Source organism: Eleutherodactylus coqui, chromosome 5 (genome assembly GCF_035609145.1).
Source record: "Eleutherodactylus coqui strain aEleCoq1 chromosome 5, aEleCoq1.hap1, whole genome shotgun sequence".
NCBI lineage: Eukaryota > Metazoa > Chordata > Amphibia > Anura > Eleutherodactylidae > Eleutherodactylus > Eleutherodactylus coqui.
The window spans coordinates 150,866,859-150,881,033 of NC_089841.1; the positions used below are offsets into that span (position 1 = coordinate 150,866,859).

General features: G+C 46.7%; 1 protein-coding gene across 2 annotated transcripts; it reads left to right on the forward strand.

Moving 5' to 3' along the window:
* The first annotated feature begins 3,707 nt into the window (after positions 1-3,707).
* RAN (RAN, member RAS oncogene family) lies at positions 3,708-11,014 on the forward strand. Of its 2 annotated transcripts, none has more exons than XM_066603413.1 (7): positions 3,708-3,730; positions 5,361-5,405; positions 5,483-5,567; positions 6,407-6,532; positions 9,639-9,826; positions 10,159-10,329; positions 10,607-11,014. In XM_066603413.1, the coding sequence occupies exons 2-7, from the start codon at positions 5,370-5,372 to the stop codon at positions 10,649-10,651; spliced, it is 651 nt and encodes a 216-aa protein (XP_066459510.1). In that variant the 5' UTR covers positions 3,708-3,730; positions 5,361-5,369; the 3' UTR covers positions 10,652-11,014. The 2 variants fall into 2 exon arrangements, with proteins under 2 accessions (XP_066459510.1, XP_066459509.1); XM_066603412.1 differs by lacking the exon at positions 3,708-3,730 and adding an exon at positions 3,756-3,887.
* Positions 11,015-14,175: the final 3,161 nt, after the last annotated feature.

A 14,175-nucleotide genomic window follows, 5' to 3' on the forward strand; every position in this document is an offset into this window, starting at 1 on the left:
GGACGTAAAAAGGCAATGGGACCGTCACTGAGGGGTTATCTGGGCTTTTTTAAACTGATGACCTATCTTTTAGATCAGGGGTCCCCAACTCCAGTCCTCAGGGACCACCAACAGGTCATGTTTTCAGGATATCCTATGGTAAGAACACCTGTGGCAACGTCCAAGGCACTGAGAATAATTACATCACCTGTGCAACACTGAGGAAATCCTGAAAACATGACCTGTTGGTGGTCCCTGAGGACTGGAGTTGGGGAACACTGCTTTAGATAAGTCCTCTGAATAGGTCATCAGTAGTTCATGGACAGGGGTCGACCGCTCCAAACCCGTCAGTGCAGTGAGCCAGACATCGTCATCAAAGGGGGAAGTGGGAGTGCTGGCTCTACTCCCATTAAAATCAATGGAAGAGCTGCGCACTCATTACACTTCCTGCTTCTGACATGGGCAGGACGTCACATCCAATCCTGTCCATGCGAGGAGCAGGAAGTGGAATAGAAGTGTGGTGCTCCCATTAATTTTAATGAGTGAAGCCAGTGCTCCCACGTCCTCCTCTGACCATTGATGACGGGTGTCCATCAGCTATTCGTCTGACCCGCCATCAGTACAGCAGGCCAGACCATATGAAAAATTTAAATGTTATAACTGTCAGAAGATGACGGCATTAAAAAAATGTATGTTTTTCCAAAAATATTTAATTTTTAAAAAGTAGTACAGCAAAAAAAATTCATTGTCAAAAAAAAATCAAGTGGCTAAAAGTTGTCAGAACCAAATGAAATTTTATATGTAAGATTGTAATGTTGATATTAATTATTACAATATCAGAGCAAAAGGATTATTTACTGCAGAGAACTGACCCCTTGAAGGGAGGCTCTAGTACCCTGTTGGGCCGCTTCTAGCTTAGATGTAAGATGGGAAGTGTGACAATGTCATGAAGATATTCCTGTGCCATTTTTGCTGTGTGCTGAAAAATGCCCTCTTGGAAGCCATGAGAGGCACACAGGTGGCTGCAGAATGACCTAAACATATCGCTAAGCTGTCAGAGTCCCTCGTACCACTACTAGGGGTGACCAACTGTCGTATGCAATGTCTCTCAGACCATTACACCAGCAAGGGGGCAGTGTGCTGCTCCACAGCAGAGGCAGGATTGAGGCGCTCATTCCTAGGCAAACATGGCCTTTGACAGTGCCCAAACTTAACATGGATTTGTTGCTGAAGACTCCCTGGTTTCACTCTGTAGCAGTCCAGTTTTGTTGTTCATGACACTACTGCAAACAGAGGTGACAGTGGGTGTAAAAGGCAGGACATGTAATGGGCACCGTAAGACCAAATGTCCTTCAGCCAAGTGCCTGGAAATGGTTCTGACAGCCACGGGTCTGTAACAATGGTACCACCTGTCTCTGGGTGGACGACAATTAAACAGTTGGAGCTGCTTGTGGTTGTTGGATGATGAGACGATCCTCTCTACTGATGGACTGACAAAGGAATCCACTTTTAGGGCCTCAGGTGGCAAGACCATTCATGTAATCACCCCATAACTCTCATCATTTGCATATCTGCCTGTAAAGGCCCATTTACACAGAGCAATGATCGCTAAAAAGCGATCGTTTTAGCGATTATCGTTGCGTCAAAATGCATGCCCATTGTGCACTGCTGATTGTTAAATTCAAGCCAACCTAAAAATCGTCCTTGAGCCTTATCAGCAGTTCTCCACGGGTATTGCTGATAGCATTTGTTTCCCCTTGGAGAACAAATGGACTGAATGCAGATAAGAGCCCTTGGGCTATTAACTGCTTTCAGCTAAGGCTTCATTTGCACACTAAATAGCTATTAAGTAGCTGAGTAGCTACTTAATAGTTTATGCAAAATGATCCCTCAAAGCTGTCACTCAAACTGTCGTTTGAGCAATCATCGGGCCGTGTATTGGGCCTTTACTATATGCCATGTTTTACAGCAGAGCGCCACCTCTTCCAGGAGCTTGCTGTATATACCTTTGGTATCACAGTAATCGCACCGACCCATAGGATAAAGTTATCAGGTCATTTTTGCAGCAGAGTACACCACTAACACAAGACACCCCGAAGTTGGCAGAACTTCATTTTACTTACATTTCACTCTACTTAGAAATGTTTAAAAAAGTATTTCAGCACATTAATAGTACCATGAAAAAATACAAGTATCCCGGCAGTAAAACGAACCCTCCGACAGCGACGGCGGTGGATCAGGAAGAGGGAAGGAAAAACTGAAAATGAAAAAAAACAACCTGATCCTTAAGGCCTCATGTCCACGGGGAAAATAAGATCCGCTGCAGATTCTCCATGTAGAATCTGCAGCGGGTCCCTCCTGCCCCCGCGGACATGAGCGCCGAAAATAAGAATTTAAAAGCATTTACCTATCCGGCGCGGGCGGGGAAGGTCAGCTGTTCCTCACAGCCGGATCTTTTTTTTCGGCCGGCGGATGAATTCCTCACGCCGGCGCCGAGCCGAAGCAAGGAAGATGCGGCCGTGAGGAAGAGGAGACCTTCCCGGTCCGCTACGGATGGTAAATACTTTAAATTCCTATTTTAGGTCTCCCGCGGATCCGGACGGCTTCCATAGGCTTCAATAGAAGCCCGCGGGAGCCGTCCCCGCGGGAGACCCGCACGAAAATGGAGCATGGTCCAGATTTTTCCATGCTCCATTTTTTTTAAAATCCCTTTTATTGACGATCCGCGGGTATTTATCTACCCGCGGGTGGTCAATGCATCCCTATGGGGTGTGGATCCGCATGTGGGAGATCCGCAGCGGATCTTAAATCATATTTTGCCCGTGGACATGAGCCCTTAGGCTGGGTTCACACAGGGTGTATTGGCCGCAGCAAAAACCGCGAGATTTCCGCCGAGAGAACCACCGCAGAAAAACCCACGTCGGCTTTGAAGTGGCCCGGCCGCTCGCTTTTCCGTTGCGGCCGGCGCTCCCATAGAGGAGAGCCCGGCTGCGACAAAAGTAAACAATAAATAGACATGCTGCATCTTTTGAAACCGCGGCTGCGGCGGTTTCAGCTGGACTTACCGCAGCGGATTTGCCGTCCTGTGTGGACGAGATTTCTCAGAAATCTCGTCCACATGGCTGGCTAATCCCGAGATTAGCGCCGCGGGCGAATTTGCCACGGCAAATCCACCCTGTGTGAACCCAGCCTAAGGGGTTAAAAAAATCATTCGCCCACAAACACCCTTTCTAACAATGGCGCCGTCCCCATTGGGGCTCACTATCTAGTTTCCCTGTCAGTCTGTTTTCCGTTTATAGCGGCCATCGCCCCGCTCAGCACTCTGATATATGCTTATCTCGTAGCAAGAAAGAGGGTTTTGTACATCTTCAAAGCTGTAATTTATCAGTGGCGTCTCCCGGGTCACTGCTGGTGATAATCCTGTCACAACGTAGGGAGCGTCCGGAATACCCGGCCCAGTATGTGCACCACACATGTGAGACTCCACCGAGCCAGAATCCCCCGCACACCTCCCCGTCCGCTCTGCTTCCCCGCACACCTCCCCGTCCGCTCTCCTCTCTCCCTCGCTGTTCGCAGCCTCTTGCGCTTCAAACAAAACCTTCCCGCCCTTTTGGATCCGGCGCGCCGCAGTGCTGGCTGCAGTGACGTCAGCCCCCTCCCACGTGACCGCCCCTCCCGCCCCGTGCGCGCCCTGCTATTTGAATCCCGCTTCCGCCATCTTCTTTCGCTGCCTCACAGACGCTTCTGGAAGGTGAGAGCTCTAGTGTGGGAAGCCGGCGCCCGGCCTCCTCAGCACCATCCGCCGCTTATCCCCGGCATCCTTGGCGGGATTACTCCCCCGGCACGCCTAGTAGCCCTCTAGTCTCCCCATATCTGTTAGTCGTCGGTCTGGGAGGGATCCCCCTGCGGTAAGTTGAGCGGGACCGGGCGGCGATGGAGGCTCCCCTGACAGGGGGCGGGGAGGGCTGCGCTTGGCGCGCTTTTCCTCGGCGGCCTTTCCCCGTACCGGGGGGCTGTACACGGCTGCTCGGCGCTGTAGGCCTCGGCGGCCCGGGCTGGGGCGCGTTTACCGCCTTGTGTGCCCGTGACTCCGCATTCCCCGGGCCCCGCCCGCCTGTAACTGCCGCTGTGTGGGGCCGTGTGCTCGGCGCTGTCCCCTCGCTGTCTTGTGTGGGGACGAGGCGGTTAGGCCTGTGAAGGGAACAGGAAGCGCGTATCCGCCATTCGTGCTCGTTCTTCCCCCACATGTGCCGTGAGTGGCGGGAGGCCGCCTCCCCGCAGGCCGCGTCAGGGTGTCGCCGGTCCGCGGCTCCTTTGTGTCGGCTCGTTTCCGTGTTGGTGAGTGCGGGCTGTCACGTGGTGAGCGGTGCGGGCGGCTGCTTTGTCCCTCGGAGCGGCTCGTGGATGGAGGCGGCTGTGGGGCCGGGGGGACAAGTGCCGCGGGGGGCCGGAACTTTACTTAAGTTTCCGTCAGTTTGGCTGTGTCTGGCTGCTCGGGGTGATGCTAGAGGGGCTTCTGTTAGTCTTTCCTCCTCAGTGGGGACTCGTGTGAGTGCAGCAGATGTGTCTCTGTTCACTAAGTAATATGGCTCCTTACAGGCAATGGCAGAAGTGCTCATCTGTGGTACATGAGGCCTTCAGGCCTGTTCACACTGGTGTCAGCACTCCTCGGCTGTGGACAATGCGCAGTTTGTGATGTATGATTTTAGGCTTGTTGCATCCATAATCTTTATTTATATGCGATAATCCTGGTGTTCCCCTTTTCATGGTAGCATATGTCTAAAGTGACACTATGTAGCATCCATATTCACTGGCCTCTCGCTCCCCTCTAGACTTTTGTTGGCTATCTTGGTCCATGAATTACATGCTGTGATTTTATTCGACATACTGCTGAGACCTCTACCTATCCCAGGAATGGTGGTGTGGTGGGGGCGGGTTGTTTCCTCCATCCTCTGGAGTAGTGCTGACGCACATGTTCAGCCCCTCACTGTGAGCTCAACGTGGGGGAGAAGCATCCCTGCAGTGCTAAAGGGGACACTATTCTCAGACCCGCACCAATTAGCATGATGTCCCTATCCTTTGTATAAGGGGTAACTTGTAATTCTGAAGGCGTAGTGGTCCTTGTGTAGATGCTTTACCCCCAGGGTAACTGGTTATCCTGTAGTACACAGGACCTGTGCGTACAGCTGCACTCTACAACCCACATGGTGGTGGGAGTACACTAGGGGCGGTGCGAGTAACACCCTCTGAATGCACCTAAAGCTGTCTGCTTTGGGGGATGAGTGGCCTATTATACAGTTCTCAATGCTGCTTCTCATGTTGCTGACAGGCTCTGACTATGAATGTCCTAATCTATATATATATTTTTTCTTCTTAACTAGATATTGACCATGGCAGCCCAAGGAGAGCCTCAAGTTCAGTTTAAGGTAAAAGCAACACTGTCTTTCTAGTTTAATGATAAACTGCCTCCACCTTTAGTAACTTGATCTGTTTCACTCTACAGCTTGTCCTGGTTGGTGATGGTGGTACTGGCAAAACAACCTTTGTAAAGCGTCACTTGACTGGTGAATTTGAGAAGAAATATGTAGGTAAGAATAATCTCAGTCCTAACTAGAGATCTCGGGCTGATGTGGCTCCGTTCTCTGTGCTTCTCTACCCTGAGTGTTATGACTGGGAAGTAGCTTTGTTGCTGATGACCGCTAGAACTACCTTGTCTGGTAGATTTGCGGTGCAAGGTTGCAAAACAGGCATGCATCAAAGCTATAACCACCCTTCTGGCTGGCAGCTAGCAGTGGTTTTCTCCCAGTAGTGCTCTACAACATGCTGTAGGTGAGCACTGTTACTTAAGGATTTATCTCCTACCTCGCTCCAGAATTTAAAATAAAGTGTTTGTAGTCTAAAAATGTAATTTAAAAAACTCATTCCTATAATCTGATATTAGAGATCGAAGACTAGTGTTTCATACACAAATCTTAATATCCCTGTTGGTGCATGATAAGCCTAATATAGATGTGCACAACTTAGCAGAAATCTATACTAGCTCCTAGCTGTTGTAACGTGGTAGGATGGCCATACTCGAAGTTTAAAAATTCTCATGCGAGTAGCGCTTGCCTTTTTTTTTTTTTTTTTACCATAAACATGATAAATCTCCCCAAATGTGTACATAGTAATGCTATGCCTTTTGCAAGAGTTAAATGGTATAGTGTGCAAACAATGCCCATGGACGGTAGGGCCAGGTTCACATGGCAAAAAGTAATGTAGAAGCGCTGTAAAAACATGAGTTTCATGCATTGCAATGAAAATTGTCAAACTCCCGCCTTTAAATCTAGTTTTGATCCAGTTAAACAGTGCTGTTTGTAAAACTTCCATTTGTATAACGCAGCTCTAATGTAAAGTTGGTTGCTCAAAACATCTTCTTTCCTTCTAGCTACACTTGGTGTTGAGGTCCACCCACTGGTGTTCCATACCAACAGAGGTCCTATAAAGTTCAATGTATGGGATACTGCTGGCCAAGAGAAGTTTGGTGGTCTTCGTGATGGATACTATATTCAGGGTAAGATTTTCAGCACTGGTTTGCATTGGCAGTATTGTCACTGTTAAACTTGTGTTTTGTTCAGACTTGAAGTCTAAATGGTATGTCACATTCCCTGCTATACTGTTAGTTTTATTCAAGACATGCATAGTATATCAACTAAAAACTGTACAGACCAGTCTTGCAGTTTATGTACCTCAATGAGGCACATTATTCTACATGGGTAAGGGGGATCAAATGTGGCACATGTAAAAGCTTTCCACAAAGTAGGCCTCCTGCACAGCTGGATTCTGCACGTGGAATCCAGTTCTTGCGGCGTCTGCGCTTATCTGCTGTCACCATCTTTTCTATACTGCTAATGGACCCAGCTGCTCGCTGTCCGCATGCGCAGTACATGTCTGCAATGGTCATTGTGGACGGGCCATAGGTGAGACGGCTTTCATTCACTGCAATGGAGGCTGTCTGTGCAGAGCACGCATGAAAATAAAGCATGCTGCTGCTTCTCCCTCCCTCTGCGAGTAGTGCATCTCCATAGGAAGTAACAGGTGGAGTTTGTAGACTCGCGGTGCGGACACCAACTGGATTCCGCAGCAAATATCCGCCTGTAGACAGGCCTCGTTGTGGAAGGATCTTGCTTAAATCGGCTACACTAGTGCTGTGTTCAGGATCCCTGTGTTATAGCTTTAGAGTATGTTAGAAACTTTCCGACTCTTGAAGTGTCATGTGAGCAGTTGCTGTTCAGTGTTTGAGAGCTGCTATGGAAATAAATACAAGCATGAGTGGCAATCTGGCTGGTGCTCTGATATGGACTGGCTTGTAACTCATGTTTGCACTTCATTTAGAGATGAATCAAGACTCCTTATGTTGCCATGGCATACTTTTTATCTTGGCTTCACCGCTTACTAGTGTCCAAAGGTTATTTTTTGGTGAACGGGTATTAACAAATTATCACAAGATGTTTTGTGATACAGCCACTTGGTGGGTACTCTGCAGATTTATGTGTGAACTTTCAGCTCAAAATTATTTTACAGTAGCAGCAGGTTGGATGAGGCTTACCATATCTGAGCTACGTGCTGTATGGTAAGTGACTCACAGTGCAGACTTAGGCCGCCTGCAGACGGCCAGATCGGATCCGGCTTCAAGAATTCTCGCAGCGGGACCTGAGCGTCTGCAGAGAGCAGCATGTCACTCACCTGCTCCCGCGTCCCCGGCTCTTTCATGTGCCAGCTGCCGGGCAGCTGAGCAGAGCTGGCGGCCGGGGAGTAACGTTTCTGTGCGGGGCTCTGCCAGCCCCGCTCAGAAGTAGAGCATGCCGAGATTTCGCGCGGCAAACAAATCGCGGCCGTCTGCCTAGGATTGCGTTTAACGCAATCCTATGGCAGCTTCCAAGGGCGGGAATTTCTGCCTGTCTGCAGGTGGCCTTAAAATCTGCAGTATGTTAAGTTATGCTGCGGACTTCTATCTTGGATTTCACTTTGTAATGCTCTGGGTGAAATCAAAGAAGCCACCCATTTGGCTATACCCTTAACTCTTTCCCTACTGTTGTGACTTTCTAAGTTAGGATGTCTGCCTTCACTAATCTTAACTTCTAGTTGGGCCATCCATAGTTGATGGATGGGGGCCACTGCTCAGAACCCCCTGTCAATCAGCTGATTATCTACCTCACTGTTGGTGCAGCAGGCTGGATGTTATTGGCCTTCAGGACATGGCATGTGCTGGCTTCATTCCCATCGAAATGGCTAGGAGAGCCACACTAGTACAGCTTTTCCTGCTATTCTGCTGGTCAGGACAATGCATCCAGTCTGGACCAGGAGAGAAGCGGGAAGTGCTGTAGCAGTGCAGTTCTCCCAGTGATTTCAATGGGGGTGAAGCCAGTGCATGCAATTCCCTCCCTTGTCCACTTATGACAACATCCAGCGTGCCACACTGTACATTAAGCCGAACAATTGGGTCATCAGTTGGATGAGGGTCCTGAGCAGCTATCAGTGAAGGGATAGAACCCCTTAATGAGCAGTCTTGCCTCTTGATCATGCAAAGTTCTCCTGTATAAAATGTGTCCACCCTTACCCTGGATTTTAAGGACTCCTAATATCTACCCAGACTAAATGTATTCTTGTGTTATATTAATAATTGTCTGTGTGACAGATGAAGCTGCCAGACACAAGTATCTTTTATGTGCCATGTCTGGGTATTTTGAGGTAAAAGGTTTTCCAGGCAGTGCCCACTGTCAGTGCCAGGACACACCAATGTCTGAGTAGAGGCAGTTACTCTGACCTGTATATAGTGGCTGTCACTTGTAATTGCAGGCATGGTTCTGCTCTGACCTCGTAGCTTGGCACTGACAGCAGGTGCTTCCTGGGATGACTCTTTAGTCATTATTTCAGCATGTACAGATATCATGTTTAGGCTGGGTTCACACTGGGCGGATTTGCTGTGGAAAGTCTGTAGATGCCGGCGCTGCAGCGTAAATTCGCTGGCCGCAGCTTTTTTTTTTTTTTTTTTTTTTTTCCTGCTGCAGAAGAGCGTACGGCCAGACCGCTCCAAAGCCTGCGGCTAAGTGCTGCAGATTCCCGGCGGAAATCTCGTAACTTTTCGCTGCAGCCAAACCGTGAGATCTGCCCAGTGAGAACCCAGCCTTAAAGGGCCTCTTACATGGTTCACTAGCTGGACAAAAACACTTAAGTGTATACAAGAAGCTGACAAATGAGCGACAGCTCACTTATTCAAGCTTGACTGAGTTATGTGCACAGCTTGCCACTTTGTAAGAGGGCAGTTATGCAGCTGACCAGGCACAGGTCTATGGGCAAAGTAGTCATTTATCATACCTAATAAAGTCTAAATTGGCATAGTAGTGCACTGATCTTGTTTGGTGTTCATCTAATGACCTAAACTGTAACAGCTTTTGCACAGGTGTATTTTGTCCAAACTTCTTAGGGATTTAATTTGGACAGTATACAACACCTTTTGCCTTGCATTGGTGTATACTAATGTTGTGGCCACTGGCTGCTGTGGCGGGTGGAGTCTCGACCACAAGCTGTGATTGCTGTGTGAGAATGAAGCCTTAAATATTAAGGTTTATATCCATTACTAAATGCAGATTACACTAACTGTCTAAATTATTTAACAGCTCAATGTGCCATTATCATGTTTGATGTTACATCAAGAGTCACATACAAGAATGTACCCAACTGGCATAGAGATCTTGTACGAGTATGTGAAAATATCCCCATAGTCTTGTGTGGCAACAAAGTGGACATTAAGGACAGAAAAGTTAAAGCAAAATCCATCGTGTTCCATAGGAAGAAGAATCTTCAGGTATGGTTTCAAGAACCTATGGCTTAAGTTTGACACTTAGTACAAGGCTTCATGTTATGTTTTACACATGCTCTTGCCCTTCCATAGAGAAGTTGGGGATTAATGAAAAAGCCATACTTTGATATGTTTTGAAAGGGGGGTTGTGGGACACCACAGTAACTCCACAAGAGCTATAATAGTGAATTTCATAAGTATTGTTGAACTATAAAGTCCGGCAATGTATTGTCTTTAATGCTATACATGAAACCATCCTGGAGGAGAACAATTTTGCGGTTTAGTTTATGCTAGTGTCATTTCTGGACCATATCTAACACTTTCTTTTTCCTTCCTAGTACTACGATATCTCTGCAAAGAGTAACTACAACTTTGAAAAGCCATTCCTTTGGCTTGCCAGAAAGCTGATAGGTGACCCCAACCTTGAATTTGTAGCCATGCCTGCTCTTGCACCACCAGAAGTGGTTATGGATCCTGCACTTGCAGCACAATATGAGATCGATCTACAGGTTGGCTATTTCAGATTAGTTGACTTCTATCCTTAATGGAACAGACTGTAATTTGATAGATTTTTGGTAAATTTATGAGATGGGGTGCTGTAACAATGCCACTAGTGGTTATAACTGCTTGGCTGCACTTGCAAGTTTAGCCTGACACTTGAGAAATGGATGCTAGTGGCAGCTGCTAACCCTGGTAGCCTGCAAACATTCTGAAGATTTACTCCAGTGGTTACATGCCACTGCTTAATCACAGAAGCTAACCCTTTGTTTTTCTCTCCCTCCTCAGGTTGCCCAGACCACAGCACTGCCAGATGAAGATGATGATCTGTGAGGTGAATGAAGTGGGAGCCCAGAGTCAGAAGTCTAGTTTTATAGGCAACTGTCCTGTGATGTCAGTGGTGCAGCGTGTTTGCCACTTTATCTAGCTGAGCAGAACATATGCTTTATCTTTTTGGGATGCTGAAGGAGATGAATGGGCTTCGGAGTGAATGTGGCAGTTAAACAGAAACTAAATAAATCCTTCATATTTTGGACCTGCATATTTAGCTGTTTGGGACTGCAAATATTCCCTAAAATTTCCAATATTAAGTTAAGACTGCTACAGTCACATCACAATATTCAGTGGTGAATCTCGTTTGTTACTGTCATTCCCATACCTTTTCGTTTAGATCATAATAAAGTTGTATTTCGAATACCCTAGTTCCTCGACATCAATTACATTTGCTCTGACACTTGTTTACAGTACAGGTTTACTCGGCCTAATGTGACTGTTTCTGAATGCTTTAACTGGTTAAAATGAAGTCACCAATTTTGAGAACCTGTTTCAAGGCTTAATTTTTCATAGTAATGACGACTTGCACCTTGCCATATTGTCAGTTTTAATCACTAGATTAATAAACTGATTTTTGCAGCAGTGTGTAAACTATCTAGTACAACTGGTTTAATAGTTTGCATGCCAATGGTATTAAACAGGTTTTCTGGTTACAATTCGCTTTCTAAAACTAGAGCCAAATAGGTTTATAAGGTACTTCCCAGTCTTAGTGGAGCAGAAGTCAAGTGACTGTTGCCTGCCAATCAGAGGCTCCAGCATCACTGGCTCTTCTGGAATCAGTGCTTACATCCTATGCATCAATCATGGTACCAAGGTTTGTGAACAGTGGCACAGCAGGCACTGTCACACTAGAACTGCAACACTGACTGCCAGGACTAAGGACAGGTAAATAACATGGCTTAAGGTTGTACTGGGCTTGGGTCAAACTGAGCTGGATAATCCAGAAGCCATGGAGGAAAGTCCTGTCTGGCTTTATCATCTAAAAGCTCTATGCTTGGCACTGTACTTTGTATAAAAAAAGCATTCTGTGTCCAACTTTTGGTATAAAGAGAACCCTTCATCCTATCCAATCTTGGATTCAGGGTTTCCTAAGGCCTCATCTCCACTGGGTAAATGGAATTGTGGATTTTGCCCATAGGGAATCATTGCCATCAGCGGGTCCATTAAATTGACTTTTGCACCCACGCATGGCGGGAGAAAAAAGCGGCATGCTCCATTTGCCACGGAATCCACGTGGATCGGCAACATTGCTATCACATTGATAGCAATGAGTGCGGATATCTGTGTTTAAAAAAACAAACAGCCATTTAACGCGAAATCCGCAGCGGATTCTGCGCGGATTGTATTTTTTTTAAATGGACAAGATGCCTAAGGCTGCCTGTCCATGGGTGCTTTTGCATTGCACGCCCCACAGCGATAATCTGGCTGTGGAGAACACAGTGCACACTTTCATAGTGATTCTCTGTTCATGGGCAGCAAATCGTAGCATGCTGTGAAATGCCGCGATGGCTAAATCATTTAGGAGCTTCCACCTCCAGCAACTGTAATAGGAGTTTCCATTATAAATCATAGTGCAAAAAGCCAATTGTGGAGTAGCAGCTCATAAATAACATGCTCATCCTGTAGTATGTGACTATGCTATAGTTTTCAGGAACTACATTGGCATTTCTCAGTTTATGCTGCCCATGTAAGCAATATGATGTAGTTTCTAGCATCAAAATACTAGATTTTACTCTTGTAGGAAATTCCACAGCTGGTGTGTGGTGTCTGCCTACAGCTAAATATGTAAAAAGGAAAATCCTCCCATAGACTTCTAGAAGAACCTGAAACTCATAGGAAATGCTAAACACCACAGCTTATGGTGGGTTTCTAACTGCTAGTAGTAGCCTTCTATCAGTTAAGTGACTTAATGGCTGCTTTAATTTCCCAACTGTTACAACTGATGTTTTGGTTGCATAGTTGTACACCATCTCAATGGGCCAGTCTGTCTTGTGTGCAAATCCACTATTTGTGGAGAAATGTCGGAGCAGCTGAAAGTGAAATCGATCTTTCAGTTGTGAAAATGTGTTTGCATGACCAAAACACAATTTATGCCCATGGGAGCAAATGTTAAGTGTCTCAGGTAGGTGGCCTCTGTAATAGCAACCTCCCTATTGGCCTGTGGTGAGGCAGCATTCCTCTCACCCAGCCTGCAGGTCGACCTGTGGCTGCTGACCTCTCCCTTTGGTGTGTACACTGCATGCTGGGAGGTCAGCATCCACTGTGTTGGACCTGCAGGCTGGGTGAGTGGAATACTGCACTGGCTTACTAGGTGACTCTTGGGCAACATAAAATGAGGTGGTGAGATGCATTTGGCTCACAGGCTGTGACACATTCTAGATGTTGGTCAGGTATGTCTTAATGCTGCAGTGATTCAGCAGAAGCTGGGTGGCAGGTTTCTTTAAACTGTTGATGGCCTAGCTCTAGGTAGTTGTGGGTGAGAACTTGGCCTATAATGCTGAGCTATTGCAATAGAATTAGCTGTCAGTGCATAGAGCAGTCACACCAGCCTGGTGAACAGCTGCAGTCCCAGGTAGCATCCTGATCTAGAAGACAGCTGGGCAACTACTTTTAACGGTCTCAAGAGGTTGCATTAAGATGGCATTCCCTGTTTGTATGTCCTAGTGGGGCATATGCTACACTGGGACCCCCTGCCCTGAACCCAACAGCACTGCTCCAATCCTGGTAGATCTGCATCTAATTCTGCAGGTGACATGTCCAGCTGGCTGCAGCTTCTCTGGCAAAAAAAAAAACTTAAGTTGGTTCTTTGACAGCCTTATATTCTCAAAGGAGTTGTGTATTTTGGCATGACCGCTTGGAGTTACTTTCAAAGCCTCTCCAGCAATATAAAGTTGAAAGAATAAACTGTGCTGAGCACTTGTTAAAAAAAATAGCTAGAACCAATTACTATGATAGTTAACACTTTCCAAGCCAGTGTCTGCGCCCATTCATTAAGACTTGTCTACCTTTGCCCAGAGCTATGCAGGCACATGTCTAACAGTATGCCGGACAGTGCAGTTCTGACTTTGGAGCGCTGTCCTCCATTCAGTTAGAAATGTGGTGGTCCTTCTCTGATATTACGATTTTCCTGCATGGCTTTAATGTTGGATGAGGGCTGATACTTGAATTGGAAAGGGTTAATTTTTAAAAATGGCCAATATTATGACCGTTCATTTTGTGGTTTGGTTGAGTTAGTCTAAAGAATCAATGCGCTTTACAATACAGTTTTCCTGTTGTCCACACCAGCTCTTATTTTTCGTGGGCAAGGGTTAAGGTGGGGAAAAGCTGCCTCTCGGTGATCCTCTGGTACTGGACAGCCAAAGATGGCTGCGCTGCCTCTCTGAGCATCTGTCGCATGCTCTACATTAGTATGCATCAGTCTAAAACACTACATGCTGCAATGTGAGCAGCATGTGGTATCTTAGACTACAATGTACACTAATACATAATGTATCAGGTAGTTGGAAGCAGTGGTCCATCTGTGC

Bases quoted from the DNA above. Each gene is read 5' to 3' on its own strand.
- RAN (XM_066603413.1), top strand. From the start codon at position 5,370: ATGGCAGCCCAAGGAGAGCCTCAAGTTCAGTTTAAG. The intron at 5,406-5,482 runs GTAAAAGCAACA...TTCACTCTACAG, and splicing joins AGCCTCAAGTTCAGTTTAAG to CTTGTCCTGGTTGGTGATGG. The intron at 6,533-9,638 runs GTAAGATTTTCA...ATTATTTAACAG, and splicing joins TGATGGATACTATATTCAGG to CTCAATGTGCCATTATCATG.